General features: G+C 53.1%; 2 protein-coding genes and 1 long non-coding RNA gene across 4 annotated transcripts; 2 read left to right on the top strand and 1 right to left on the bottom strand.

Moving 5' to 3' along the window:
• The first annotated feature begins 9 nt into the window (after positions 1-9).
• Positions 10-12,478, top strand: LOC103054726 (methanethiol oxidase). Its single transcript, XM_007427924.4, has 12 exons — positions 10-3,653; positions 5,739-5,789; positions 6,335-6,447; positions 8,491-8,676; positions 9,012-9,132; positions 9,408-9,590; positions 9,927-10,105; positions 10,652-10,730; positions 10,993-11,114; positions 11,497-11,589; positions 11,823-11,941; positions 12,271-12,478. The coding sequence occupies exons 1-12, from the start codon at positions 3,368-3,370 to the stop codon at positions 12,431-12,433; spliced, it is 1,695 nt and encodes a 564-aa protein (XP_007427986.4). The 5' UTR covers positions 10-3,367; the 3' UTR covers positions 12,434-12,478.
• On the bottom strand, positions 6,315-15,185 carry LOC148216346 (uncharacterized). The gene is made up of 3 exons (XR_015795512.1): positions 12,669-15,185; positions 9,888-10,178; positions 6,315-8,370 (listed from the first exon to the last, which is right to left on the bottom strand). It is a non-coding gene; the product is annotated as an uncharacterized LOC148216346 (long non-coding RNA).
• A 54-nt stretch (positions 15,186-15,239) lies between these two features.
• RFX5 (regulatory factor X5) lies at positions 15,240-22,709 on the top strand. Of its 2 annotated transcripts, XM_088137164.1 has the most exons (10): positions 15,241-15,562; positions 16,981-17,120; positions 17,794-17,827; positions 18,025-18,107; positions 18,598-18,717; positions 18,896-19,016; positions 19,262-19,339; positions 19,775-19,973; positions 20,296-20,384; positions 20,844-22,709. In XM_088137164.1, the coding sequence occupies exons 2-10, from the start codon at positions 16,993-16,995 to the stop codon at positions 21,987-21,989; spliced, it is 1,998 nt and encodes a 665-aa protein (XP_087993290.1). In that variant the 5' UTR covers positions 15,241-15,562; positions 16,981-16,992; the 3' UTR covers positions 21,990-22,709. The 2 variants fall into 2 exon arrangements, with proteins under 2 accessions (XP_087993291.1, XP_087993290.1); XM_088137165.1 differs by having other exon boundaries at positions 15,240-17,120.
• The last annotated feature ends 4,144 nt before the right edge of the window (positions 22,710-26,853 follow it).

Below are 26,853 nucleotides of genomic sequence, written 5' to 3'. Positions count from 1 at the left end.
ACGCCGACTGTGCCAAAGCACGGCGGTTACCTTCCTGTGGCACAGCATGGACCCAGGACTTTAAGCACCTCCGCATTCCCAGTTCGACTCCACTTTAACTATTTCATAATCTGGGAATTGCACATTTTTATTTAAAAGTTCTGGAAGGAAACGTTTTAAGCCATTACTGTTCCCACAATGTTCTCAGGGGAAGGCACAGGAGCATAAAAACCCCGTTTTTCTGTTTTAACAATTCTGTACCCAAGACATCCCTTGAGATGCTACGGGATTGAAAAAGCAAATGATCCGATCACTTGTGTATCTGGGGTAGAGCTACAGCCACCAAAAAAACCCAAAACAGTAATACAAACTCATCCCCTGTTTCTTTGGCACGTGTCAGATCCTTTGATTCAGAAATCACGGAATACAGGTTTGTTGGTAATTTCATAAAACAATATATAGCCATTTTTGGAACTGCTCAGCGTTACTCCCAGCAACATGCTTCAGAAATGACCAGAATAATATATTTCTTATCTTTGCTGTTGTTTTTGACCCTTTTTAAAAAATAAAAAAAAAATAAAAAGAAACTTCTCAGTGCCAAGCTGTTTCTCCCTGGCCCAAATTTCTTTTCTTCGATCTCCACCCGAGCAGAAAATGGCGTGGTAACAGCTAATAGCCACCAGCCATCAAAAGTCATCAACGGTCACACCTTCAGTTAAGCGCAGGTGGCAAAGGAGGAGAAGGGACTGTTTCTCATGAAATCTGCCAGTTCGTGAAACCTGAATGTCTGTAGCCCGGGGCTCCGAGGGTTGGGACTTTCATTTTAAACTCTGAAATCTCTAGCACCTTAATCTGCAGAGAACAGAATCGGCAGTAATTTCCCTCCCAGCCCTTAGCAAGCCTTTCTTTGATAAAGCGACTGAACTTTGGAATGCGCGAGGCTACGCTTTGCGCTGAAAAGCATCTCGTGCCACACCTCTCGCCCAGGTAGGCTCCCTCCCCAGAACCGACTCAAACCTTCCACAGTCCAGGCCACAGAACGTGAGGGCTGGAAAGGGCCTTGGCGATCCTGCCATCTAACGCCCTCATCTGGTTCAGGAATGCAAATGGTACAGTCCCGTCCTCGCCCTCATTCGGGACCGTGCCACCTCAAGGTCCTACAGAGGTTGGTGGCCGGAGCTCCATATTCTATCGAAAGCCACGGGAGGGAGGGCAGAAACCTGAACCGCCGATGAGGAGCAGAAGGGGGGCAAGGATGCTGAAGAAGTTGTAAACCTCCAGCTGAGGAGGGAGCGCTGGAAGAAAGAGCTTGAGAGGGGGAAGATGGGAGGCGAGACCCGGTTAATCACTCCTGGAATTCCAACGCTGGAGTCATCAAAGGAGATTAATTGGCTGGCAGTCCACAACAGGAAGAACTTAGCAGGCGTAATTTGCAGGAGGAATGTGCAGGACTGAAGTGATGGACATTTAAAAGGGATTAGGTGAACCAACAAACAAGGGACGGGCTGGAGGATGATTTCCTATCTCAGGTTGGAAAGCATTGGGTTGGTCAACGCAGGTCTGAACTAGCAAGACCGAGTTTACTTTTGTCGCTCTCTCCTCTCGGACCCCTAAGCAAAGCCCACCGGCTTTTACAAACCTCTCCGCGCAAGACGTACGTCTCTTTTGACCTTCTCTTAGAGAGCGGCAACCTCCGCTTACCAAGTGCATTTTGAAGCCGAACAGGCCCAGATGCCGAAATACAGGGTTAGTTCTTCAAGCAAGACTGGCATTCCCAAGAATTAGCAGCATAAATTTCGACCCACCGGCATCAAGCCGAGACATCTGTCTTCTTCTGCTGGCCGTGCTCCAACTCCCCCGCTCGTCCCATCCCGAGGTAGTGACAGCCCAACCCAGATGCAGAGCCCATCCTAGCCGGAACGGAGCCAATGATCCCCAACTACGGGGAGCCGCTCTTTTCTCCCCAAATGAAAACGCTGAGCTCCTGAAAAGAAGCCGAGCTGCAGGGCAGATCTCCAATTTTCTCAGTTTCATGCCCACACGCCGCTTTTCCAACTTGACTTTCTAGAACGGCAAGTCTCTCCCTTGTCTTTCCTTTCCCTCTCCCTGGTACGACTTCAAAATGCTGCAGTAAGGTCTAAATTACCACGACTGAAGGGAAAAGAAGGTGTCTGGGCTAGGACCGCGCCCACAACACTGGTTGGACCCGCGCTCTGAGCCAACAAGCCTTCTTGGAATTTGGAGAAGAAACCTGCCGAGACGTCCAATTCTAGCTTCTCCAGACTGCAAGCCAGCTCAAAAACCTTTGCTTTACCCCAAGGGGCAACTAACGTGCAGGCAGGCCTCCATTCCTTTCGCCAAGCCCTCCAGATCGTGAAACCATCCCCAAAGTACGCCGCTTCTGTTTTTCACAGCCTTCCCTCCCTTTCTACGAAACAAAGCAGCAGCTAGATCAGCTAAGCCCCAGAGAGGTTATATTTTATTTTAACGGGGTCGCTACCAACCCAAGCCCAATTACCTGCTGATATCAACGCCACCTTCCCATTTCTTCGTCTCCCACCAGAGCTGCAAACAAGGCTACCTGGCCAATTTAAGCCTTCGTCTGCTTGATTTTTTTTTTTACACGTCGGAATCGTTCTCCCCAATATCTCATCTCCCCCTACAACTCTCCCCAAAAGCACTCTAGAGTTGCAAAGCGTTTTTCAGCGAGATCAGGTAGGGAATTAATAGAGGGGAAAGGTGATGTTTGGGGGGATGGAGAAAGACCATCCCCACAGCGGCTCACTTGGGGGTCGACACTAACTTTTTGTGATGTTAGAGAACGAGTCTTCACAGACGAATCTCTGCACCTTTAAACTCTCTTTTATTCAGTGCTTGTCACCTGAGCCTCGTATAAAAGATATGAAATGTCCAATCACATCTGTCTGCACAGATGATTCACTGGAATTGTGCTTTCCTCCTGTGGGGTTCCTGGGCCCGGGGAAAAGGAGCAAAATAATAAGGAAGCCGATAATCTGCGTTCTGTCTCCGCTGAGGGTGCGTCCACAGACTTAATACGGCTGTGCCCATCTGGGTTCAAGGGACCACGTGGGGTCGGAGTGCTGGCCGGCACAGCCCAGCATCTTTCAGCACCATGCACACCGGTTTAGTTTTAGGCGTTGCCAACAGGCTATTCTCAATGCGCGCCAAATGGCCCCTTGAGTCTGGATCTTCAGAACTGAGGGCAGGAAGCTACGAAACCGAGAGAAGCGATGGGGGTTCAGATAAGCCGCTCGGAGTTAATTAAAAGCGTGTGGGAAGGAGGAGATAAAGCAGATAGAGGGGGGCCTTCGGCTCTGAACAGCCCCGAAGGGCGCGGAATCGGCTGGCTGGGCATCTCTGGTGGGAGATGAAGGGAGGGAGGGCTGTTTGCCCCTCCGGGGTTTCGGGAATCAGCTGTTTCCTTCACGGTCCCTTCCGGACACCACGCCTCCCGGGTACACCCACTGGGGACGGAGCGAGACTCGCCACGGCTCTCGCGGGGTATTTAAACCGGCCGCAAGCAAGCCGGGGAATGTCAGGTGCGCAAGCCCAGGCAGGGCAGAGCAGAGAGAGAGGGAGAGCGAGAGAGAGAGAGATGTCCCAACACCAGACAAGAGATGCCGAGGAGGAATCTCTGAAGATGCCGAGCAAAGGTAGGAACTCAGCCCCTCTCTCGCCTCCAGGACATCTGACTTTTCCCCCAGCCTTCCTTCAAAGACCCACGTCTCCCTGGCAGGGATGGGGCTGTGCCCCACAAATCTACCGCATCAGCTAAGGACAGCATCTTAGAGCGGGCAACCTTTTCAACAGAGATGAAGCCCCCCTTCTCCAATCTCTCATGTTCGCCTGCCCCCAGGACCACTTTGACTTCTGGGGACAAGGGGGTTCCTGCACCCTCTAGATTCCCATTGTTACCATCCTCCACTTCCTGACTCCTTAACTTGCAACACAACTGAGCTTCCATATTCCTATTCCACATCTTTTTATCACACTCCTCAGCCACAGGCTTCTAGCAATCAATATTTGCACAGGCCCCAGGCTTACAGTCTACAAAACAAGACACAAGCTGAGCATGGCATGGCATGGCATGGCATGGCATGGCATGGCATGGCATGGCACACAAGGAAAACAAGCTAGGAGGGAGAAGGAAAAACACAAGTCTTGCTTTTTCTTAGTTATAGTTTCTCTCATCTATCTATCTATCTATCTATCTATCTATCTATCTATCTATCTATCTATCTATCTTAGTTATATATTGGGCTGTTTAAAATGTTCTTTCTGATAGAGAGGATGGAAGCAAGTTCCCAACAACAGTCTTTCTTTCTAGCCAATGAGGAGGGTCAAACTGGTTTCTCCCTTGCCCTGATGACTTCCATGGGGCAGGAGAACCCCTTTGTTTGGTTCTGCACTGGCTCTTGGTCCCAAGGGGAACGGTGCCAACTTTACAAACTTTTCTGAGTGCAAAGAGCTATTTAAAGAGTTAGCAGGGCATGCTGGTTAATGACTAGAATGGGGAGATATGGGTCTGGGGTCCCCCACAGCCACAGAGGAGCTCAGTCGCTGACTTTAGGCCAATCTCTCTTGTGTAGCCCAGCCCACCTCACAGGGTGGTTGTTGTCGGGGGAAAAACGGAGGATGGAGGCTCTGGAAGAAAGACCGGATGACATTAAATGCTCAGCACTTGAATACCCCCATTCTTTATTTTTGTCTACAGTGACGAGACAGATCATTTGATTGCTTCCTGACTGGCATATGTTATACCTTGTCCTAGAAACATATCTAACGAGGGGTAATATGAAAAGATGTCAGGTTTTTTCCCCTCCCACTAATTAATTAGGGACTAAGCGCGGGAAGACATGTGGAATGAAGGAAAACCCAACACCCTTCCTGCATTAGTGGAGCTGATTAATTAGGCTGGCCTGATTAGAAGTGTCAAAAGTTAGTTACGTTATGTCAGGCAGAATGGCCATCCGGCTGCCTCGCTTCAGCGTCCGGGCAGAAGGCGTTTTGCCAAAGCAGTGTCAACAGAAGTGGGGGAGTATCGCGCCTGCAATCAAGAGATACGAGTTGCCACAACAGAACAATTAATTCACAGGCAGGGATGAGCAATCAGTTAGATCACAGACCTATGGCGGCATCCATAAATGTGGGAATGAAAGGCGAATCGAAAGATACGAGCTGCCGCTTTGTTTCCGCCAAGCCTTTGTTTTGAGGAGTCGATCCCTTCGCCCTCCCGCGGATGCTTGACTCACAGGAAGTTCTCCCCTGCTTTCTTCATCCATCCCTCGACGGCTCTGCCTCTGCCAGCCTTACCAGGCAGAGCAGACAGGAAACACGGCCAGATAAGCCAATTCTATCTTATGATAAAGTTGCATTAACAGAATTTTGCAAGTCTGAAAGTGCAATCCTCCCCACCGTCTCCTTTACAGCCCGAGAAACTAGGGAGGGTCCCTTCTGAGCCTCTTGCCCCACCCGCTATCCTGCTGTGGGCTATGCTCCCTCTTATCTGACCTTCCCTAGGCAGCGTCTCTTCGCCCTGCTCCCAAGGCCTTTCCCACATACCATTACAGCTGGCTGCTCAGCTGTGGGGAAGACGAGCCACGCTGAGGGGCAGGGGGGCCCCTCAGGCCAAGCACCACGTCTGATGGGTCTTCTGGCCCAGCCCAACGTGGATGTTCTTCTCTCTCCTGATGCCAAGTAGCTAAATCTCTCCTCTCTCTTTCTAAAAAAAAAAAAAGGATGTGACTGCCACGGCCCTGGATATGCCACCCCGTTGGACGCCATGAGAGGTAAGAAGGGCTGATCCTCTCCCCCTCTGGAGGGCAGGGCAGGGCAGCTGAACTTGGGACCAGGCAGAGCCACAGAGGTGAGGGGTGGGTTTGCGTGTCACGTTAACCCACCTGGCTTGAACTGGGGTGTGTGGAAACCAGCTCAACGAGGAAGTTGAGCCATTTGGCGAGGGATGACCGATCAGGCAATGGGACCTTTGACCACAAAGCCACGCACTTCAACCCAACAGATCCAGGAAGTGAATCAGAGCACTGTGGGTCAGCCACTGTCGCACAGTGCACTTAACTGGCCCACGGCAAATCCAGTGGGTAATTCTGCACAGCCCGCCTGTCTTAGTTAGCGTTAATCTGATTAGGATTTGGGGTTAGGTGGAGCGCTGAAAAGCCAGGCCTCCAGTTAGTTTATCATTCAGCCCATGACACGGGTTAGTCCAGTAACCGAGTTTAACAGGATGGGCGAACGCAAGTCTTGCAAGTTCTAGCCCAGCCAGAACCAATTTAAGACTCAGACGCAGGGTGCTAAAATGTGGTTTTTTCCCCCCAAGGACCGCGAGAGGAGCTGATCTACGTGCCTTGCATCCTAACCGGCACAGGGACCCAGAAGCCCGACTATCTGGCCACCGTGGATGTTGACCCCGAATCTCCCACCTATTGCCAAGTACGACAGTTCTTGGGGAAGATGTTGTGAACGCTCGTTCAGTTCCCTCTTCCCTGGCCTCTCTTTAACACCTTGCTATCCAACTCAGGGGCTGTGGGGTGGCAGTGGGGAAAGGCTGCATCAAACTCACGGTTGGCTTGAGCCACGGTTTCTGGAACAAGCCGACGGGTCCTGCTCACACCCCGTGCTAACCCAAAACCAACCAACCACGGTGCAGCGTAGTGTTCGGGGCGAACACCTGCAGCTTCTCTAAAGAGAAGGCCGTGTGCAGAGCTTGAACCGGGCTAGCCAAATAAAGGCTCCAGCTTCAAGCGCAGTCATCTGATTTCCAGCCGGAGAGAATTGCGTCTATCGTGCTTCTGATCTTCCCAAAGCCCCCTGGCCGCGTTGCTCCTGGAACGCTCTGAATAGAGATAAAACCTGACAGATGTTTCAGAAGAAAACTGGGAAGGTGAAGAAAAGCCGGTGGGGATGTTAGCTTTGGAGATTCCCATCGGCACCGAGACTCCCCCAGGACCTCCTCTGGAGGCCTCCCTTTCTGGCTTTCGGCCCTGATCCGTGGCTGCCTAGTTTTTATGGAGATGCTAATCAAGGCCTGCACTGCTGATCTCTCTTGGGCGTGATCCCACTCCCCACACGCCAGGAAGGACCCACCTCTGTATTTTAGGAGGAGGGGGCTGAATAAGCCATCAGCCTCCTCTCCTGTCCACTAATCCTAGATAGGCTGGCCTGGCTGGGCAAGGCCACGGGGCTTCCAAAAAGCGAGATGTGAGCTGGCTGCCCAAGCACAGAGCCAAGGACGGTCTCTCTGTGGGGCGGCTGATTTTTGCCCCACGCTTAAAAATAAAGAGGGAGGCTCCATTCCCCCCCCCCACACACACACACACAAAGAAACAGAATGCAAAGGACAGAGTGTAGAGGAACTGCTAGCGAAGGATGACGAAAGTCCTTTAAAGGTTGAATAAAGAACCTTTATGCCACCCTTAGCTGGCATGGCTAAGATGAGAACTGAAGCACTAGCCATTTCAAACTGAAGCCTAGAATCCTCCTCCCTGAACCGCTAGAGTTTGGTTTAAACACAGGCTGTTTCCTTACAATGCACAATAATTACCCATAATAATAATGAGGATAATAATAATGATAATAATAATAATAATACTCTCCCGTTTACAGCCATAAAACAGGCTCTTCGAAGTGCAAAACGGCAGAATAACTAATATTTACCCACAGCGTTCAGACACATCGTCAATTTCCAAGACACTTTTTACTAATGACTAGAACAACAAAATCAAACGCTGGGAATAATTAACCGAAATCAAATTAAGGGAGTCCTTTGTTCTAGGCCCAGCAAAGCTCAGCAGCTCCCGGCTTCTGGGCTGTTTCGAGTCTTTCTGTCTACGCGTTTGCCTGCGTCTAATGATTATCCCCGGGCAGATCTGTCTTTTTCATGTTCCTGTGTCAGCAGAGTCATAGCCTAGTTGCACATATGCACGGGCACCTTAACTGGATGTGCGGACGCTGGAACAATCATCTGAGGGTTGTGGGAAGCCTCGAGGCACGAGAGGGTCATTAGCCGGTACCGCAGACTGTGGTACCGTGCTGGGTCCTGCTCACGATCTGCAAAGCAAGCAGGAGATGCCGACTCTTGCATTCCCACAAGCGGGAGGGCACCTCCTTGCCCCAGCTCCTGATGCCAAGGGATGGGACGGTGGGGTGCTGTGGCATGGAGGGTCCCTCGGGTGTACAAAAGGCTGGGAAGGGAAAGAAGAGGGGGTGCGTTTTCAGGGACGCCCATCCCGTCGGTGAAGTTCTGCTTGTGGGTTGGGGGGGGGACCCTGCATTCGGTCCCCACCCGGAGCGGTCTCCCACGCAGCAGAAGCGGATCTTCCTGTGAACCCAATTCCTGATTCCGCCAGCGGGGTTCTGCGTCCAAAGAGACAGGCAAATCATGAACTCTCGGGAATCGGAGGGAGAAACCCAGCGCTGGGCGACGAGGTAAGTAATGCATCTTGAACCTCCACCACCCTGCTCTTTCCCCACCAGGTTATTCACCGGCTGCAAATGCCGTACATCGATGATGAGCTTCACCACACGGGCTGGAACGCTTGTAGCAGCTGCTTTGGGGACACCACAAAGAAACGCAACCGGCTGGTCGTTCCGTGCCTCAACTCTTCGCGGATTTACGTCGTGGACACCGGGACTGACCCGCGAGCTCCCAGCCTGTTTAAAGTAGGCCCACCCGCCCGCGGGGGGTGCAAGCCAGGGAAATGGGTTTAAAGGGAACCCCAAGGCCCCTGAGCTTTGAACATAGCGGTGCCATTGACCCCCTGACTGAGTCCCTTGCCTTCGTTTCGCCCTTGACCGCTTTATACGAGATCCGAGCCAAAACCCATTTCCGCAGACACCCCGCCCGGGTGGGAACCAACAACCCCCCGTGTTTCGCTGACTGCAGATGGGCTCTGGAGTTTTTAGACAAAAGCATTTTGCAGAGGTGCAAAGAAGGGAAACAGAACTACAGTGCGAGTTTTTTTTGTCCCCTCTCTCCCCGTCCCCAACTCTGACAGGTGATTGAACCCAGAGAGGTCTTCTGTAATACCAACCAGACTGTATTACACACCTCGCACTGCCTGGGCAGCGGAGAAGTCATGATCAGTGCCTTGGGGGACATGTATGGCAACGGAAAAGGTACCGCTGGGCAGATTTTCCTCCAGAAAGGGGGCCCGGGATGAGATGGACCTGTAAGGGCAGCTGTGACTTGGAAGATGTTGTTGGGAGGGAAACCTTTTGGACGAATGAGATTTTCGCCACTCTGGAAATCTGGAGCCCCAGGCTCTCTTCCAGGGAGTCGGGATCTCTTGGCACCTCTGAGTGGGGCAAACTCCTTTCGGCCACACCCTCCCCGGGAGTCGCCCGCACCTACTGGAATTGATTTGCATTCTCCCACCCACCCCAAACCGCAGGCGGATTTGTTCTTGTGGACGCGGAAACGTGGGAAGTGAAGGGCACCTGGAACCGCCCCGGGGATGAGGCTCCGCAAGGCTACGACTTCTGGTACCAACCGAGGCACAACGTCCTGGTCAGCACCGAATGGGGAGACCCCAAATTCTTTGTGAACGGGTTCAACCCAGAAGATCTGAAGAAAGGTGAGACGCCGGAGCACCACGTGCGCTTAAGGCTCTCTGGCACCCACAATCCGGGGGCTGGACTCCAACCTAAGGAGTGGTCCGAGACTCCTTGAGGAAGGAGGGCACAGAGGCTTCAGGCCAAGAAACTGAGGGGGTGCTGGTGGCCATCTAGCCCAACCCTCTAGCACTTCCCCAAGAGATGGCAACTCAGCTTCTGCTTGGAGGTCTCCAGCATGAGAAAGCCCACCCCCCTGCTGGGGAACCACTTAGCGAAGCCCACTTCAGCACCCTCTAGCAGGACGCACTGCTACTCACCAAAGCAAGCTGAGATGATTCTTCTCCGTTCCTCCGCAGGGCGCTACGGCCGCCGCCTGAATGTGTGGGACTGGACCACCCACTGCCTCGTCCAGTCCATCGACGTGGGGGAGGATGCTGCGCCCCTGGAGATCCGCTTCCTGCATAACCCAGACGCCCCGCACGCGCTGGTGGGCTGCGTGCTCGAGAGCTCCCTACACCATCTTTTCAAGACGGAGGTGAAAACAAACAGAATTTCTTTCTCCTTTCCCCCATCTTTCCATCCCAGAGAACTGGAGTCCGAGGCATCAGCTTAGAATAACATCCAGAACAAATGGGTAAAATGCACCATTCAAAACAGAACGTAGTAATCTGTATACTATTATCATAACGATATGGAAATCGTGACGAACAGGAACCTGAACGCAGAATTGCAACGTCAGAACGACACCCTGGGAGATTTGGGGAGGGAGGGGGGGGTCACCCTAAGGCAGCTGGCAACACTGCTCCATTCATCGTAATTCTATGGTAGAGAAGCCATGTTAGTTTCTGCTGAGGGCAAAAGAAGCTGAGAGGCCAGGTGCCCGCCAGAGATTGGAAAGAATTGGAGCATAATTGGGATAACAGTCAGTATTTGCAAACCGTAGAAATACTTAAGATCTCACTGGGAGCAGGACTTCAAATTAGGAGGCAGAGGTGATAGGAAGCGGAGTGGCGGGTGGAAATTGGTTTGCACGGGAGAACTTTGCACGCCCCAACCAACCAGCCTCACATCTCTCTTGCAGGATGGGACGTGGGCCGCGGAGAAGGTGGTCCAGATTCCGAACAAGGTGGTCACCGGGTGGTATTTCCCCGAAATGCCATGTGAGTAAATCAAGTTCAGGGGGGCTTTCGTCCTCACATTTACATCTCAACCCTCCACCTTTGGAGCTTGCACCTTCCGTCCCCAAATTAAGCACTTTAAGCATCTTTGGAGAACGGGCCGAGTGCCCTCACGGCTGAGGGAGAGAGAGAGAGAGACCTGCGCATTTCGGGGAGAAACCGGTTCTTGAAAAACGTCGTACGCCGGGGAATGAAGGCAATCTAATCTCTTTCCTGACCTTGTTCTGGGCATCTTTTCCTCCAGCGTTCCTCACGGACATCGTCATTTCGCTGGACGACCGTTTCATCTACCTGAGCAACTGGCTTCACGGTGACATCCGACAGTACGACATCACTGACCCCCACTGCCCTCGGCTGACGGGCCAGGTGAGCTCCCTCCCACCCAGAGGCCCTGCAACCATGGTTCCCTGCTTGGGGGCTTTCCAGAAATTCCCTCGTTCCACCGTTGGAACCAGGATGCTGGGTGAAGCGGAAAGCCAACGCGGCCTCATCTGGACAGGCCAACTGGCACATGCCAGAAGAACCCCCATGTTCAGAGGGAGTCCACCTCCCAATACCCCAGTCTGGGCAGAGAAAGACTGCAGCTCGGGGAGGGGGAGACTGCCCTCCCGCATGAAGGTTTGGGAAGGCAATTCTCATCAGGAGACCTCATCAATCGAGCTTGCAAACTAGCTAACCCAAGCCACGGCTCAGCGTTGCAAAGCTGTTTGCTCTGCGGCTCCGTCATCCCTTCCTTTGGGCCCTGCAGGTGTTCGTAGGAGGCAACATCTACAAAGGCGGGGTGGTGACCGTGATTAAGGACGAAGAGCTCGACTGCCAGCCAGATCCCTTCATGATCCAGGTGAGCCTCTCTTCTCCGAGAGGGGACCCCAGCTTTGAGACGCCTGCGGGAAACGTGCCCAGGACTAATTCTCAACGGACAGTGTGGCTTTTTCCTCCTCTGTGGGACCCCTTGAAACGCCGGAAATGATTTCCTTCCGGCAGATTGCATTTAGACGAAGGAGCCGTGTATAATCCTCCTTGGACCTTCTACGTTTCTCAATCCCCACCCCCCGCCGCCTTTTTTCACCTTAGGGAAAGAGAGTCTATGGGGGACCCCAAATGCTGCAGCTCAGCTTGGACGGAAAAAGGCTTTACGTCACCACCAGTCTGTACACGCCGTGGGACAAGCAGTTTTACCCACAACTTGTCAGGTACGAAGCTTCTTGACAGACAAAGAACACCCAGACCAAATTTGCAGGGTGGGGCTGATGGCTCTCCTCCTCCTCTTCCACCTTCTCCTTGCGTTACGCTCCAAATCAACCCCCTACCTACTTTCTATCACTCTGCCACTGTTGCTCCATTCATACTGGAGTTTCGGACAGTTTCCCCATCTAGAGTTCCCTAATCAGCTCCTCAAACATTACTGAGGCCCGGACAAAGAAACAAAAGGCCGTTTTTCCCTCCCCAACCCGACACTCTGGCAGCCTCCCTTGCTCAGATAACCTTCCTTTCTGCCCCTGAATTCTTCCTTCCTTTGCAGGGAGGGGTCAGTCATGCTGCAGATCGACGTGGACACGGAGAACGGGGGCCTCTGCGTGAACCCAGACTTCCTGGTGGATTTTGGGAAGGAGCCGTGGGGTCCCGCTCGTGCCCACGAAATGCGCTACCCGGGAGGAGACTCTACCTCGGACATCTGGGTCTGAGATGCTCCCCCAAGCCCACCCCACTGCTAAGCTAGCATTTAGGGGGCAGGAAGCGGTGGGGGGTGCCACTCAAGACCAAAGTGTTGGTTTGTAGTTTAATGCGCTGTACAGATGTCACTTAATCAGCGTGCTAAGTTGGGAAAGAATAAGCTTGCTCGCTCTTCCTTCCGTCAGCACCCGTACACGGAGCTAAGGGACGCACTGGTTTCTTCGCCCCTCTTCCCTCCTTGCTTACCTGCAGCTAAGAGCTCAGCTCTGTTCAGGGGAAGTTCCTCTAGACTTCATTGTCCAGGTGCAAACTTCAGCCTTGGGTTTATTATGCCTTCCGAGCCACTTTGCTTAGGCCGCTACTGCTTTTTGCAAGTCAGTCTTCCGACGCGACTCTTGCAAATCATCGAGGAGCAGATGTTTTAAACCCCTCCCGGCCGTTCTAGGAGGATGCAAATAGAGAAATTAAGGTTGTCACTGTAATAAAAAAGCTTTTTATAATACAGACTCTTGGGGATAACCTTTATTTCACGATGAGAGTGCCCACCGGCTGGCCACCGTGGCCCCCAACACAGAAATTGAATTCAAATCTTCTACTTGCAAAGTCCTAGGTGGTATTATGTGGGTAAATTCACAGCCGTCACATGAAAAATACGCTACGGTGCTTCAGGACAGATCTACCGTAGCCTCAACTTTGCAGAAGAGCATCTGCAGACTTCATCCACAGCTGTGCAGAAAGCTGAGCAGGAGCCCAAGGAATGTCCAGAACAGCAGCAAATGAGGTTAAAACAATCCGTCCAACTTTGCTGCTGTTAACCGCACGGTTCTGCGAAAGGACCAAGAGGCCACCCGCGACTCCATTCAAGAAATGCAAACCAACCTCTGGATGGGTTGCAATTTAGGCAGGAACCTCCCCTGAAAGAGCATTTTTATGGAATTCCAAAAGCAGGCCCGGGGCCTTTAAATACCTTCATTGTCGGACGTTTTGTAAGGCGCTTGGCTTTTCAAAAACATCAGCTCCTCAATAGCCGGGAAAGCGGAGATCTTCTCAATGGGAGAAGATGGTTTTAGGAAACGCCTGAGGAATCTCTTCTTTCATGGAAAGAGAGGCGTCAACATTTGCAGATAAAAGGACTTTCCTCCAGTTATATGGAAAGTAAGGCTCCTATTATAACCCAGTCCTGCCCAGAAGCCACCTTCAGGGTTAGAAATCCCACTATGTGCGCTGAACAACTCACCCGGGAAAGAATCTCTTGATCACACCCAACTTTCTTTCCTGGAATGGTCACTGTCAATAGGTAATTACCTCGGTCTTCACCTCCCACATTTAATTTCCTTCTGACCTCACTACTGACTTATTTCATAACCCTCCATCCGGAGCACATGCCGGAGGTCTGATGAGGTGAGATGAAATTCATCACTTCTTGTTGTTATGGCCCTTCAAGTCAGATCTGACTCCTGGGGATTGCAGGAACAAGTCTATGTATTTTTCTCGCAATGCGTTTTCAAAGCCAGCGCCTTCTTCCCGGGGCCGAGAGGGAGGGACTGGCTCAAAGCTGCCCAGCTTGGCTTTTATGCCTAAAACCCGGTTAAAACTTATGGTCTTCCCGGCTTCCAGTCCAGCACCTTTAACCCTTATAACGAACAGGCTCTCCATCCATAACTCGGGCCATAATAAATGTTAGTCGGAGTTACCACCGTGATTAAGGCAGCCCACGGTTGATTAAATCAAGAAAAGGATGACAAAACTCTTTTCTTCCATTTCCCCAAAATTGTTCGCTCTACAGTTTTGGGGAGCAACCTATAGGGTTAAATACTTAACACCGGTTCTGCGTTGGGCACAAACGTTTTGGGGCTGCCCCTGAAAAACCAGACTTTATCCTGCCTTCCTGGGAGGGGAGTAACTTCCTCTTGCCATGTCTGGACGAGCTCTCCATGAAGGCACCCCCCGGCCACGGCTCCGGGGGTCTTCACCTCCTCGATCTCGGCACCCACGTCTCATTCTGGGGCTCCTGGGAAGGACCCTTGGCAGAGGGGTTGCGGGAGACCCCAAATCGTGGGGAAACCCACGAGAAACCTGCAGGAAGGGGGGGGAATAAAAAATAAATATCCGAGAAACTATAGCAAGGGGAGGAGCGCCCTCTGCTGCCCCCCACGAGAGGGGCTTCCCTGCAAAGGGGGGGGGGCTAAAACTGAACCCACAGGAAACTCTCCGTAGGAGAGAAACAGACCAAGTTTAAGTTTGGGAACCGGCCGGGGGAGAATTTGGCCCTCCTGCTTCCTCGGCTGGTTAAACTCCTTTTTGGGTGGAGGAGGAGCCCGAATCTTCCAGCGCTGGGGAGCCATTTAAAGCCCACTGGAAGCCCCCGTCGTTTTATTGCAACTAGCCATGATTGGGGACTGCGTGTGACACCCCTGGATGATGGGAGGTGTGGTCCCAGCCCGTCCAGAAAGACCACAATTCCTTGGCTTCAAACCATGCAGGTGTTGCCCCCCCCCCAAAAAAAACCCTTTCTGCAAAACCCCGGCAGAGAGGAATAACCAGCTTTAATTCCCGGTGGATCAGCCCAGTCTATCTGAAGCAAGGAGGGCCTCTCTCTCGCCCCCCTCCCTCTTCCTGGTCAGCTTCTAAACTGACAGAGTCCCTACCAATCCCTGCCGTGTTGCTAGGCAGACTTCCCAGCCCCTCCAACCAATCAGGGGCCGCGCCCGGGCTGTATCCGGGTGGAAAACCAGGAGGCAGCCATTTGCATTACAGAACAGGCCAGTATCCAGGCAGAACTGAACTGGGCCGACCAATCAGGGAAAAAGAAAACCCTAATCTTCCTCCCGCCCGGGCAGTACTTTCTTTTTCTGTTTTATTTTGAGACCGAAAGTGCTAATATGCCTGGCAACGCATAAATGCGGTCGGGATTTTGCTGCTCGCCGTCCCGGGGATTTGCACCCCGGATCCAGCACGAGCCAACGGGGGAACCCACCAACTCTTTGGAAGCTCGAAGTCCATTTTCAGAGGCTCTTCTCTTCTTTTCTCCTCCTTTCCCGGGATAGCAAATGCTCCTGTCTTTTTTTGCAATTTAATCCAGCTGCCTGAGAAGAGCAGCCCGTTACAGGCCGAGGAATTGCAGCCTTGGGAGGGGGCAGGTAAGTGACCTCCAGCTGACCAAGTGCTGATTTTCTTTGCAAACCTCTCCAGGGGACCCAGCAAAGAGCAGCCTCGTTCCGGAAAGAGACAAAGAGGGAGGAAATGAAACTAAAAGCAGTAAAAAAAATAATAAAAACGGGTCCAAACAGCTTGGGACTGAGAATAAGGACCACCGGGGAGCCCATGGGTGGGCTTCAAAGCAGAACCAGAAGAAGGGAAGCCGCTTCTTTCGAAAGGGGGGACTTAAAAAAAAATAAAACCCATCGAGGGAAGGAACAGCAATTTCCGATTTCAAGAGGTGCAATTTGACGCCCGCCATCCAGGGCCGCCGCAGGGTTTTTTCCTCCTGCAATTTGAATTTCCCTCTTCCTGGAGGCCCATTCCCACCCAAGCTGCGGCGGCCAAGGGCTTCCAGGGGTGCGCCAGCGAACCTGGAAGGAAGTGCCCGCTGCGCCCGAGGAGGGGTCTGCTCGGGCTCTGCACCCAGAAAATGCTTCTCCGGGCAAAGAAAAGTTGGAGAGGAAAGGCCAGCCTGGTTTCTTGGAGCCGCAGTGGCGGCTCAGCTGGCGAAGGGAGAGTCGATCGATCGCCCAGAGATGCCCCCGTGCCCGAGCGTGGGAAGCAGGCCCTTAAAATAAAAGCTCGTGGGCACAGCGGGGGGAAAACAAAGTTAAAAATAAACCACCTTTTCTGAACTTCTGCCCTATTTCTGCCAAGGTTCTTTCAGTGCCAGATACAGATAAAGGTCTCTGCCTCCCCGAAAAAACTTCCATTGTTTAAAAACTATTCTTCAGCGCCACGAGGGCCTTTACAATACTGGCGGGTCTTTTACCGAGAACAAGGTAAAAAAAAAAAATGCAGCGGTTGAAGCTGGCCAACATCCTGAATTTTTGGAACCAATTTCTAAGAGGGAGGTTTGGACTTTTAGCCGAAGGAGGAGAGATTTTGGGGGCTGAACAGGCTGGGAAGAGCATCCTGCAACTCCAGATTGCCCTGGAGAAATTTTAGGCTGGGAACAGTTAAGATAAATAAAAGCATTTTCTTTTCCATGCAAATGGTCTCACTGACTTAAGAAAAAAAAAAGAACCTGATTTTGAAAGGCAGCATAATTTTTAAAAAATAAAATAAGTAGGAAGAGGAAAAAGAGACAAACTTCATGTCAAAAAGCAGTGAGGAGCGAACAGTATTCACGTCTAGACCTGGGAACTAGGCTAAGGTCGATACCAGAATTTACACCCCAATTTATTTCCACTTTATTGTTAGGGAAGCGGAGCAGCGTATGAAGTAAAGTGATAAGCAGAGGAAAGCATGCGGGGGGAGGTAATTCTCCTTATATCGGCACGGGGTGAGCAATGGTGACTGCTGTGGGGTGGGGGCGGACTAAGAGGGTCGAGGCCCTTTCCTCCTCTCGTTCAAGGGCACCGATGCCATGGCGGACGACAACGGCCTGTTTGCAAAGATTGTGGAAAACGGGGGCGAAGTTCTGGAGGCCGACGTGCAGAACAGCTGCAACACGGAGCCCAACACCTTGCTGCAGAAGCTGAAGAGTGCCATCTCGTAAGGGGGATGCGTCTTATTTCTCGCGTGTGCCCGTGTACTCACACACACACATACACACACGCCCTGATTTTCTCTTTGGTCTCAGAAACTCGAGAGAAACTCGAGCGCCCCATTAAGGAACGTAAGGAGAGCACAGGCAGAGACTTAAATTCCTAGCCCCTAATGTTAAATTCGGGGCTGACGTAGCCACCGCTTCTCCGCAAAGAGCACCTCCTGCACCTGTGGAACTCCCTACCCCATGAAATGGCCGGGGCCATCGGTTTCGAAGGCTCTGGAAGGAGAGGAGGAGCAGAGAGGCTGGCAGAGATTAGAGGCTTCATTGCAAGGGGCATTTTTAGAGCATATGCCTAGAGAGACCGGGGCAGCTCTGAGTCATCCTGATCGTAAAGGGTCCCTTGGTTGATCGCTGTTGGGAAGAGAAAACTGAGTAAATTGCTTGCCCAAGCATCTCTGTTCTAAGGACAGTCGGGCCCAGTCAGTCCTTGGATGGGAGGCCACCAGGAGTGGATCCATGCCACTCCATTCTAGACTTCCATACCAACCCCTTCCATACTGCTAGCCCAAAAGCAACGGGCAACCTCCAGGGATTGAGCTCTTTTCAAAGGAGATTTTGCCATAATCAAGGGGTGAAAAAAACAATAAAAATATGTTCTTCTTGTGTTCCCAACAGAAAGTCTGTCCAGAGCAAAGTTGACGGTATCTTGGTAAGTGTCTGGTTTCGCCACTGGACTCTATTCGTGGTGTTTCTTGCAAAGGCGCAAAAGCCCCCAATTCACGGGCAAAATGTTTGGGGGTGCCACGACAGTCTGCTCATTAAATGCAGACCCAATCTCGGGGTTTCACTTCCCACTGATCCTCAAACGTCTCTCCCTCTCTCTTTCTCCCGTGTTGGCCGTAACAGCAAGATGTCCAGAAATTTTCAGATTATGCCAAACTTTATCTGTATCTTCAGCTGCCTTCGGGCCCAAGTTCAGGAGAAAAAAGGTGAGTGAGTAATCACCGTCTGGGGGTCTAACAGATTTGGAAACACAGCACAACAGCATTACAACACTTGTTGACCAAGTGAAAAGTGATTTTCTTTCCCCCTCTGTGTCCTATAACACGCTTGATTAACGGCAGAAGACGCAGCAAGTTTCTGAGAATGAGATTAGATCTCTCAGCTTCCTGGTCACACAACAGAGAAAGCCCCCCTCCAGTTTGTCTGCCCTTTGCCATTCATCGATGGCAAGATTTAGAACGAGATTTAGAAAGGACAGGTTTCTATACGTTTTGGATTAGTGTGACAGAAAGCTGTGTCTGAAAGACGCTGCCCACAGCGAGCAAACGTCAGGGTTCTTGTTGCGCTTAAAAATTAAGATTTGTAGACTTTGGGGCCCTGCAGGGGCTTGAACAGGCGAGGCATATCAGACTAGGAGGAGCAGGTGGAATGAGAGGCGCTGATTCGCTTTCCAGTCCAAATAATTTCTTTCCCCAGCTTGGACCTCACTTCTCTCAATTCGGCGGAACAGATGCACGCCTGTACCTGGATACGGAACCACCTGGAAGAGTATCTCGACACCTGCTTGCCAAAACAAGACGTGTACGATGCTTACAAGTGAGTAAAGCGGGCCAACCTGTGGCCTGTCTGTGAGGCTAGCGGTTTCGCACAGTCCCCCCTGTGGTTCCCCCCCCCCCACCGATGGGTGAGATGGCTAACAGTCCTGGGCAGGTAGGCCGTGCCAGGTGTTTGTGCCCCGGAAGAAAATTCTGCAGCCTTTCACCTCTCTCGGCAGGCGCTACTGTGACAACCTTTGCAGTCGCTCCCTGAGCGCGGCGAATTTTGGGAAGATCATCAGAGAGATCTTTCCGAACATCAAAGCAAGAAGATTGGGTGGACGCGGACAATCCAAATATCCTTCCTCGTACGATGTCGAGAGGGCTGGAGGGTGGGTGGGTGGTCCCTGGATGGAGACCCATGTCCACAGCCTGGTGTCCTGAATGGGGCTTGAAACCCATTTCCTGACCTTGGAGGGGGTCCCCAAGAATTCTCGGCCCTCCTTGTTTTCATCCAGCTCTTCAAAGCAAAACGCACTGGGCTGGCGCCGTGTGGGTTTCAGGGCTGTCCTGCTTCATTTGTCCTTAATTCTCCTCCAACATATTGCTATAGTGGGATACGTCGAAAAACAGTGGTCAACATGCCACCCCTGCCCAGCCTGGACCTTAAAGAAACAGAGACCGTAAGCTCTGCGGACTCACTCGTGAATCATCCGTTGCTTTCTGAGAACTGCCTTTGGAAATATTAAACCGAGACAGACGAGGCAGCCGGACCCTGGGTCTTGTCCCCAAAGAGATAGACCACCCCTACAGCTGGAGGTTCTATTGGGCTAATAGGAGGCCATTCCCACTGGATCTCTTTGTAACCGTTTAGGCTTCCCGGCCACAATGCCATCTAGGCAGAGCAGCCCCCAACCACGGCCAGATGGTTTACGGTAACAGGGAAGCCTGTGGTACCCCTCCTTCCAGATCCAGGACGATATGCTTGTATTTTACCGGTTTTCTTCCCGCTGTGTTTGGGGTGTTCCGGTGGATAAGGGGAGGCAGTTAGAGGGGACGCTGGGGGAAAGGGGTTGAAGCCAGGCTACGGTTCAGGCCTGTCTGCTCCCTTCCTGCAGCTGGAGCGAACGGAAATGACCCACTCCTACAACGACGAGGTGGTGGAGGCCGCCTGTGCCTTGACCTGCCACTGGGCTGAAAAGATCCTCAAGCGCTCCTTTGACAGCATCGTGGAGGTGGCCCAGTACCTCCTCCAGCAGCACCTCATCAGCTCCCGCTCGGCCCACGCCGACCTGGTCCTGGCCACCGTGGTCACAGGTGGGACCTCTGTACCTGACCGGGGCCTCCCCAGATTAGCCCAGCTCCAGTGGAGAATGGCAGAAGGGCTGGTGGGGTGGGGAGGGCTGCGTTTTGCTGACGTCTCGGTCCCAACTTAGTCCCGTCCTTTTGGGGGGGGTTGGAAGATGCTGGAGATGGCCAAACTCAAGAGACCTGCGGCTTCGCTCTAGGATCATCACTGTTTGGGGCTGAGGTTATGCCCTTCCCCATCTCTGCCTCCTGCAGCATAACTAAAGCCCTAAAAAAGCGGGTTGGCCGATATTCCATCTTGCTTCCTTTGGTTCAATTTCCCTGGCTGCAGAAAACACCGAGAGCTCCCGGGACAAGCGCCCTCCCCCAAAGAAAAGCGAACCAGAAGCCGCAGAAAACGCAGCCAAAACGCAGCCTCAGGTACGAAACGCTGGTGTGTATGTGGGCGGGGGGGGAATAGCCACCCCAGGAGAAACCCTTGTGGCTTATAGGCAGGGAGGTTGCGAGGCAGGCAGAGTGGAGAAGAGGGAGGAATCCTGAGATGTAAGTTGTATAAATCAGCTACGACAAAGGGGGTGCTGCGTGGACCCTGTCCTCAGATCTAGCTCGCAGTTGAGGGCGGGAAGGAACCCTCTGGATCAAACCAGACACCTCTAGAAAGCCCACGAGTCAGGCACGAAGGAAACGACAGGCAAACCCACACCGCTGTTTCCCAGCGCCGACTTTCACGGCTGCATTATTTCTGAACACGGAGGCTCCAACTAGCTACCGTGCCCTCGAGCGTCGGCAGCCAGACTAACCCCACAGAGGAGCTGAACGGGCTGGAAGCATCACCTCGGTGCCTCTTCCGTCATGCCCTCTCCAACCTTTGTGTTTCAGGCTAAGACAGAAAATGCGCCCAAGCCCTCGGCCGCAGCCCCACGGAGTGAAGCCAAGAAGCCGGCGGACGTTCTGACCAAAAAGGCCAGCAGCCCGCAGGTCAACGCCTTGGTGGCCCGTCTTCCCTTGCTGCTTCCGCGCGTGCAGGTCCAACCTGGGGACCGGTTGGTGGTCTCTCCCGGGACGGCGGCCGTGCACGCTTCCCACCCCGTCCTGGCTCCTAAGCTCACCGCTGCCCCGGTTGGGGGAACAGTCAAAATGGCGCTCTCCGTGGGGGCACCCTCCTCAACTTTACTCGCCTCAGCGGTGAACGGGCCCACCAGCCTGGTCAGCCAGCCAGCTGCCGTGCCGGTCATCAACATGGTGCCGGTCATCAATGTGGCAGTCCCGCCCGCAACTGAGAACCGGTCAAAGCCCAAAAGCACAGCCCCCAGTGGGGGTGGTGGATCATCCAGCAATGACACCGGGCGGAGCCCTGGTGATCCGCAGAAAATCAAGAGCCCCGCCAAGCGGCCGGCAGACCGACCCGGGGAGGTGACCACGAAGAGGAAGCGTGGACGGCCGCGGAAGAACCCGGACGAGCCTCCTTTGCCGGAGAAGAGCATCTTTAGGAAAGAGCCGTCGAAAGGCAAGGAGCCTTCTGACCTCATTGGGGTGCCTGCGGGTGGCAAAGAGCCCCCCGCCCCTTCAAATGCTTCCCCCCAGAAGTTGAAAAAAGAGAGTTCCCAAGCGGAGGTTCCCCTCGGTGTGGAGCTCAAGAGGCCGGCCCCCGAGCAGCCGAGGGGAGGACCCCCGGTGGGGGCGCGGAACCTCATTGTGGCGCCCACCAGGAAGATCTCGCCCTATCACCTGAGCGTCATCAAAGCCAGGATGCCGAGTCCTCTGATCCCACCCAAAGGGTTTGGACGGGGCCTGCAGGAGTCCTCGCCACTGGAGCTGGACAAGCCGGAGAGGTGCGCCTCCTTTGATCCCGATCTGCAGCCCACGGATCTTTCCCTCAAATCTCGCCCGCCGCTGTCCAAGGACCGTCCGACAGCCTCGGGCTTGTGGGCGCCAATGGGACGTTTGCACCGGATCAGCGCAGACCGCGAAAAGTCAGCGGAGGCCGCGAGCAGCTCAGGGCTGACAAGGCAAGCCCCCAGCTGATACCTCTCCCCACGCCCCGTTCCTTCGGTCTGCTTCCTTGCGCGTTCCTCCTTAAGACAAAAACCCAACGCACGTGTGTCGAAAGGAAAAGGGGAAAAGCATGAGCTTGGAAGACTCTTTACCCACCCAACCTCCTTTTCATGCTGCCTCATGATCATCGGTGCTTTCTCTTCCCCAACGGCTCCAGGTGGAAAATGCGAACAGGGTAGGGCATTCAGACGGGGGTGGGGATCCTGTCTGCTCCAGACTACAGCGACAAAGTCAAGGGAACTCCGGTTCTAAAAATCCCCTTCTTTGCATCTTGTTACTAGAGGCAGAATGACCTTTCTGGGAGCAGAGGAGGAAATGTTTCATTCTCAGCTTTTGACATTTTGGGGTTTATATTTCACCTGGGGTGGTGATGGGGGGGCTGTTGCATTTCACACGGAAATCCCTTGACCACCAGCAGCCTTTTGCGTCAGTATTTAGAGACAATCATTTCACAGCCAACTTCCCAAAGATTTTGCTCTCCGCCTGCTTGGCAGAGCTCCCAAACTGAAGTTTAAAAACTGGGGATATTCTCGTCTCCCTCCTGATTTTGTATTGATCTGATTTGGAAGCCCTTGCTTGCTCCTTCCTCTCCTCCTAACCCTCTCCTTTCCATCTATGGTTTTGGTTGTAAATCCTGAATAAAGTTATGCAGAGATTTTTTTTTTCTTAAAAAGAACTCTGTTTGTTTTGTCAAGTTAGGACAAACACCAAGGAAACACCCGCTATGTCCCTGCTCTTGCTTGCCTAGAAAGTTTTAGAAAGGACCAGAATCTTCCTACCTTCCTTCTCTCATCAGGGCCTAAAGCTGAACTTAAATCAGGGACCAGCTTCCCCCAGTTTCAATCCCCAGATACCCTGGACTACACCTGCCATCCTCCTCAGCCAAGGACAGTACATTCCTTGTGAGGCCCGTGAGAACTTTTTCACCTGTGAAAGCGTTGGGAGTAGAGGATATGAATATGCTTTTAATCTTTACTAGTCCATCTAGCATGAAGCTGCCCAGCTAGGTGGTAACGTCGAACTGTGCTTGGCTGAACTTGCAAGATCCGGCTAGTACAAGGAGGGGAGACCACTAGGAAATCCTAGGGCCGGGAAGTCAAAAAGAAAGACCTTCTGAAATTGTTGCCAACCCCTTCTGTGCCATTGCCAAGAAAGCTACGTAGACCAAAGTCGAGGTGGACTCAGAGACTTTACCCGTATTGCTTTCTGCCACCGTTGCTGCGTCGGCCACAAAGGCGCTGCCTCTTTTTTACCACGAGGAGGCGCTGCGAAACCACCAGGCAAGTTCCGAGCCTTTGTTTTGGACGGTGACAGTAGTAGATCCTCCATCTGGCAGTCCCTAATTCAGACTGGGTCACGGGACAAAAATGGGAGGAAGCCATCAGTCCGTTAGGAGAAAAGGAGAACCTCACCCTGTGGCATTTGCCGAACCTGGGCAGGGGACAGAGGAGAAGTGGCGTTTCCAAAGAGCCGTGATTTGGCATTGAAAGCCTGGAGAGAGCCAGGTTAAAACCTTTGGTCATCAGCAAAGCTGAGTGCCCTTGGCTTGGGAGGTGGGCAGAAAGCTCCTTTCTCAGCTCGTTCACTTTGGAGAGCAGCGGTCTGTCCCGGCCCTGTGTGTTCTGGGAGACACGGCCACATTGCAAAACGACTCTGCACATGCCTAGGGAACAGTGGGAAACCCTTCCAAAGCGGAAGCCTGCCTGGGCCAGCCCAAAGAGCAGAGCCGTGCTGCCTACTCCCCACGAGTCAGGGAGGCTTATGCCGAGCATGGATCCAACCACGCCTGCAACGAGGACGGAGCGTTTTAGCCGGCGGGGTGGGGAGGAAATGCCTGGTTAGGACACAGCTGCTTTATTCCTCCTGCTAGGAAACAAGCGGCTGGGGCCGAGCGGAGGCCCAGCGCTGCTGAGGTCATCCGAGATCCAGCCAGGGTGCCGACGGCGGCGTTGCCGCTCTGCCAGTTGGGAACATGATGTTCCGGACAGATGCATTCCAGGCTCCTGAGTCAGAGCCGCCTCGTTCAAGGTAAACAACCCACTGGAACTGGATTCCAGCTCCGCCGATACCTGAACCCAGCCAACCCGGCGGCAGGCAAGCCCCAGCATGCGGAAAGAGCCCTTGGCTGTTTTCCTCTCCTGCCCAGGGGCGCCAAGCTGGGGACAGCAACAGCATCGGGAGAGGCAGCCTCCGTCCGCCCCAGGACCTCCCCAGCCCCGAGATTCAGAGAGACCCTGCCTTGGAACGTGGGGTGGGGGTGTGGGTTGGAAAGAGGGCCCTGCTTCTAAGGGGGCTGGTACCCGGGTGGACAGGAGCAGCCCGCGAGGGCCCCCCAAATGCCCCACAGGGCACGCGCCCTTCCCGAGGAATCATCAAGGAGCTGGAAACGCTTCCTGGGGCTTCCCGGGCCAAAGGCAACGGCTAAGGTGGCGGAACGGCGATCTGTGCAGAGCAAAGGCACTTTAAAGGGGGAAGAGAATGCTTCCTGGAAGAGGAGAGTTCCTGCGATGGCTAGCGGAGCTTCTGATCTCCTAGGCAGTCTACCTGGCTAGGGGCACCCCAGGGATAGGTGGTTCCCTGTTCCCAGAGGGCTGCAGCTAAGCGAACAGCGACTTTTACTTCCTGCTCGATCAAGGGGAAAAAAGTATCTCCTCCGTAATCCACCCGTTTCCCGTTTCTCAGAACCGGGGATCTGTCTTCCCTTGAGCCCCAGAGCAAATAATAAAAATCCCCTTTCTGTGCTTCAGCTGTCCCTCAGGCCTGGGCTGGCCGTGCAAAGACGCATCATCCTGCAAAGGAAACCAACTCAAAACAGGAGAATTTCAAGCAATTCCCCTTGCTTTGGGCCACTGGGAAGAGCAGCAGCAGGGAGCAAGCCGTCCGTGCTAGACATTTCCACCCCCCCTCCCCACTTTCCAACACGGGGCACTAACAGCCTCAGTTTACAAAGCTCTCGGCTTAGGAACGGACCTTTCTTGCTAGGCAGCAACAAGCAAGGGTTTCTGCGTGGGGCCAGAAGGAATGCGGTCAAAGTAAATATTGCTGGAATCTGTCGCGAGGGATCCACGTAGCTAAGGTTAAGATAAATTGGTAGCTATGCTAGGAATGTTAGCTATTCCCCCCGCCCTTCAGGTTAAGGCAGTGTTTCTCAACCTTGGCAGCTTGAAGATGGGTGGACTTCAACTCCCAGAATTCCCCAGCCAGCTGGGACGAGCCCGACTCCCTGCTTTCAGAAGAGGACCAAAACGTCCACCGCGCCCCCAAGCAGATGGGGCTCAGCTGGAGCTCGCTACCTTTCTGGCAAGTCAGCAGGCCCATCCTGCTGGGGTGTGCATTTTGCAGAGTCCTCGTGCAGAACGGCTGCATCAGCACAAAGGGAGGACCTTCGGGTCCCCAGGAAGAGCACCAAGCCGCCTCGTGCGTGGCCGAACACGGCGTCGAGGAACGGCGTGAGGGCCGAGGCCAGCCCTGGATGACTCAGTGCTCCTCGCACTTGGGCCTCAAGGACGCACGCGTGGCAGCCACAGAGAACACTGTGTGATGATAAAAGGGGGCATTTTTAAGTGGCACCCAAGATATCCTTCCCACAAGGAGAGCTAGAAACTTGATCCCTACTGGGTGAAAGAGAAGGTCCTCCAAAAGATGATCAGAGCATCCACTGCCCTGCTGTAGACTTTTTGGGGCAGGAGGGGGGCTGTAGACTCAAATCCCCTCCCGCTGTCTTCCCTGGCTGAAAACACTCATGCTCTGCCTCAAATCAGCCATCCACAAAGTCCTTACAGGAAGAAAAGCCCTGAAAACCCAGGCTGGAAACTCCAGGTTTTGTTCCCCCTCCTGAGGTACTGGGGCATTCCCACCCACAGCCTCTGCCTGAGAAAGATCAATGGCAATTCCCAGCTGGGCTGGACTTCGCTTGCAGGCCAGCTGCCAACGAGAGCCCGAGGGCATTTCTTGGTTCCCCTTCTCCCCACACTGGGTGGGCTGTCCTCATACTAAAACCTGGTCCTCTCGGTTCTGCAAAGAATGGAGCCCATTTCCTCATTTCCATTGAAAAGGGAAAAGTTGTGCAATCAGCTATGGGGGAAGCAAGCCCTGCAGAAGGAAGTCGGTTTTGGAGAAACGCTGACTCTTGAATGAAGCGTCCCAGGATGGCCAGTTGCAGAAACCCAGATTTTATGTATTTGCCTACAACGCACTTCCTGGCTGCGTGTGCATTTCAAAACAAAACTGTACTGTACATTCAAACAACGGAAGAAGGAAACGCTCCCGTTGTACCCTATTGCTGTAGGGTAACAATTCCAAAACTGACCCTAAGAATGAGAGTCTTCTGGCCATCCTTTGAATCAAGGCTCCCTGGGGCTCAGCTCCAGGAACAGCTTCAGTGCCAGCATCGCATCCCGCCCTGAGCCCGTACAAAGCACTTTCTGCAACTGCGCGGCCAGGATCACCCGGTGCCTGCAGAAGACGGGGTGGCCGAAGCAGCCAGAGGCTCAGGGGCAAATTCCTCTGAAAAACCGAAGGGTTCCAGGTGAGGGGGTGTGCAGATGCGAGAAGTGGTCAATTCAATTTGCTTATGCGTCAGGAGGGAGGAAAAGCTGCAACTGTTGGGCAACGCTGGTTGTTTATAAACTCCTACCCATCTTTGCTCCATCTGAAATTAGGCCAACAAGGAAAGTCCCACAGAGAGCGCACTGTGGCAATCAAGCTCAGAGAACATTGGGCCTTGATCATCCTCTTCGATGTCCAGGATCCTTTTCAACCTGAACCCCCACCCCCCGGCGGGGAAAAATGCAAGCAGGATGCAAAGGAAACTACTTTTCCTTCCCCTTCTTGG

The sequence above is a fragment of the Python bivittatus genome, unplaced genomic scaffold, assembly GCF_059951505.1.
Source record: "Python bivittatus isolate LINGU-HERP-01145 unplaced genomic scaffold, Pbiv_v1 ctg000180_np1212, whole genome shotgun sequence".
In the NCBI taxonomy this organism is placed as follows: domain Eukaryota; kingdom Metazoa; phylum Chordata; class Lepidosauria; order Squamata; family Pythonidae; genus Python; species Python bivittatus.
This window is presented reverse-complemented; position numbering and strand designations above follow the sequence as displayed.

What these genes read in the sequence shown, in the direction of transcription:
- LOC103054726 (XM_007427924.4), top strand. Translation starts at nt 3,368, where the DNA reads ATGAAGGGAGGGAGGGCTGTTTGCCCCTCCGGGGTTTCGGGAATCAGC. An exon ending in AATCTCCCACCTATTGCCAA is followed by an intron (nt 6,448 to 8,490) that starts GTACGACAGTTC and finishes TTTCCCCACCAG; the next exon opens with GTTATTCACCGGCTGCAAAT. An exon ending in GTATTTCCCCGAAATGCCAT is followed by an intron (nt 10,731 to 10,992) that starts GTGAGTAAATCA and finishes CTTTTCCTCCAG; the next exon opens with CGTTCCTCACGGACATCGTC.
- RFX5 (XM_088137165.1), top strand. Translation starts at nt 16,993, where the DNA reads ATGGCGGACGACAACGGCCTGTTTGCAAAGATTGTGGAAAACGGGGGC. An exon ending in AAGCTGAAGAGTGCCATCTC is followed by an intron (nt 17,121 to 17,793) that starts GTAAGGGGGATG and finishes TGTTCCCAACAG; the next exon opens with AAAGTCTGTCCAGAGCAAAG. An exon ending in GACGCGGACAATCCAAATAT is followed by an intron (nt 19,017 to 19,261) that starts CCTTCCTCGTAC and finishes CCTCCAACATAT; the next exon opens with TGCTATAGTGGGATACGTCG.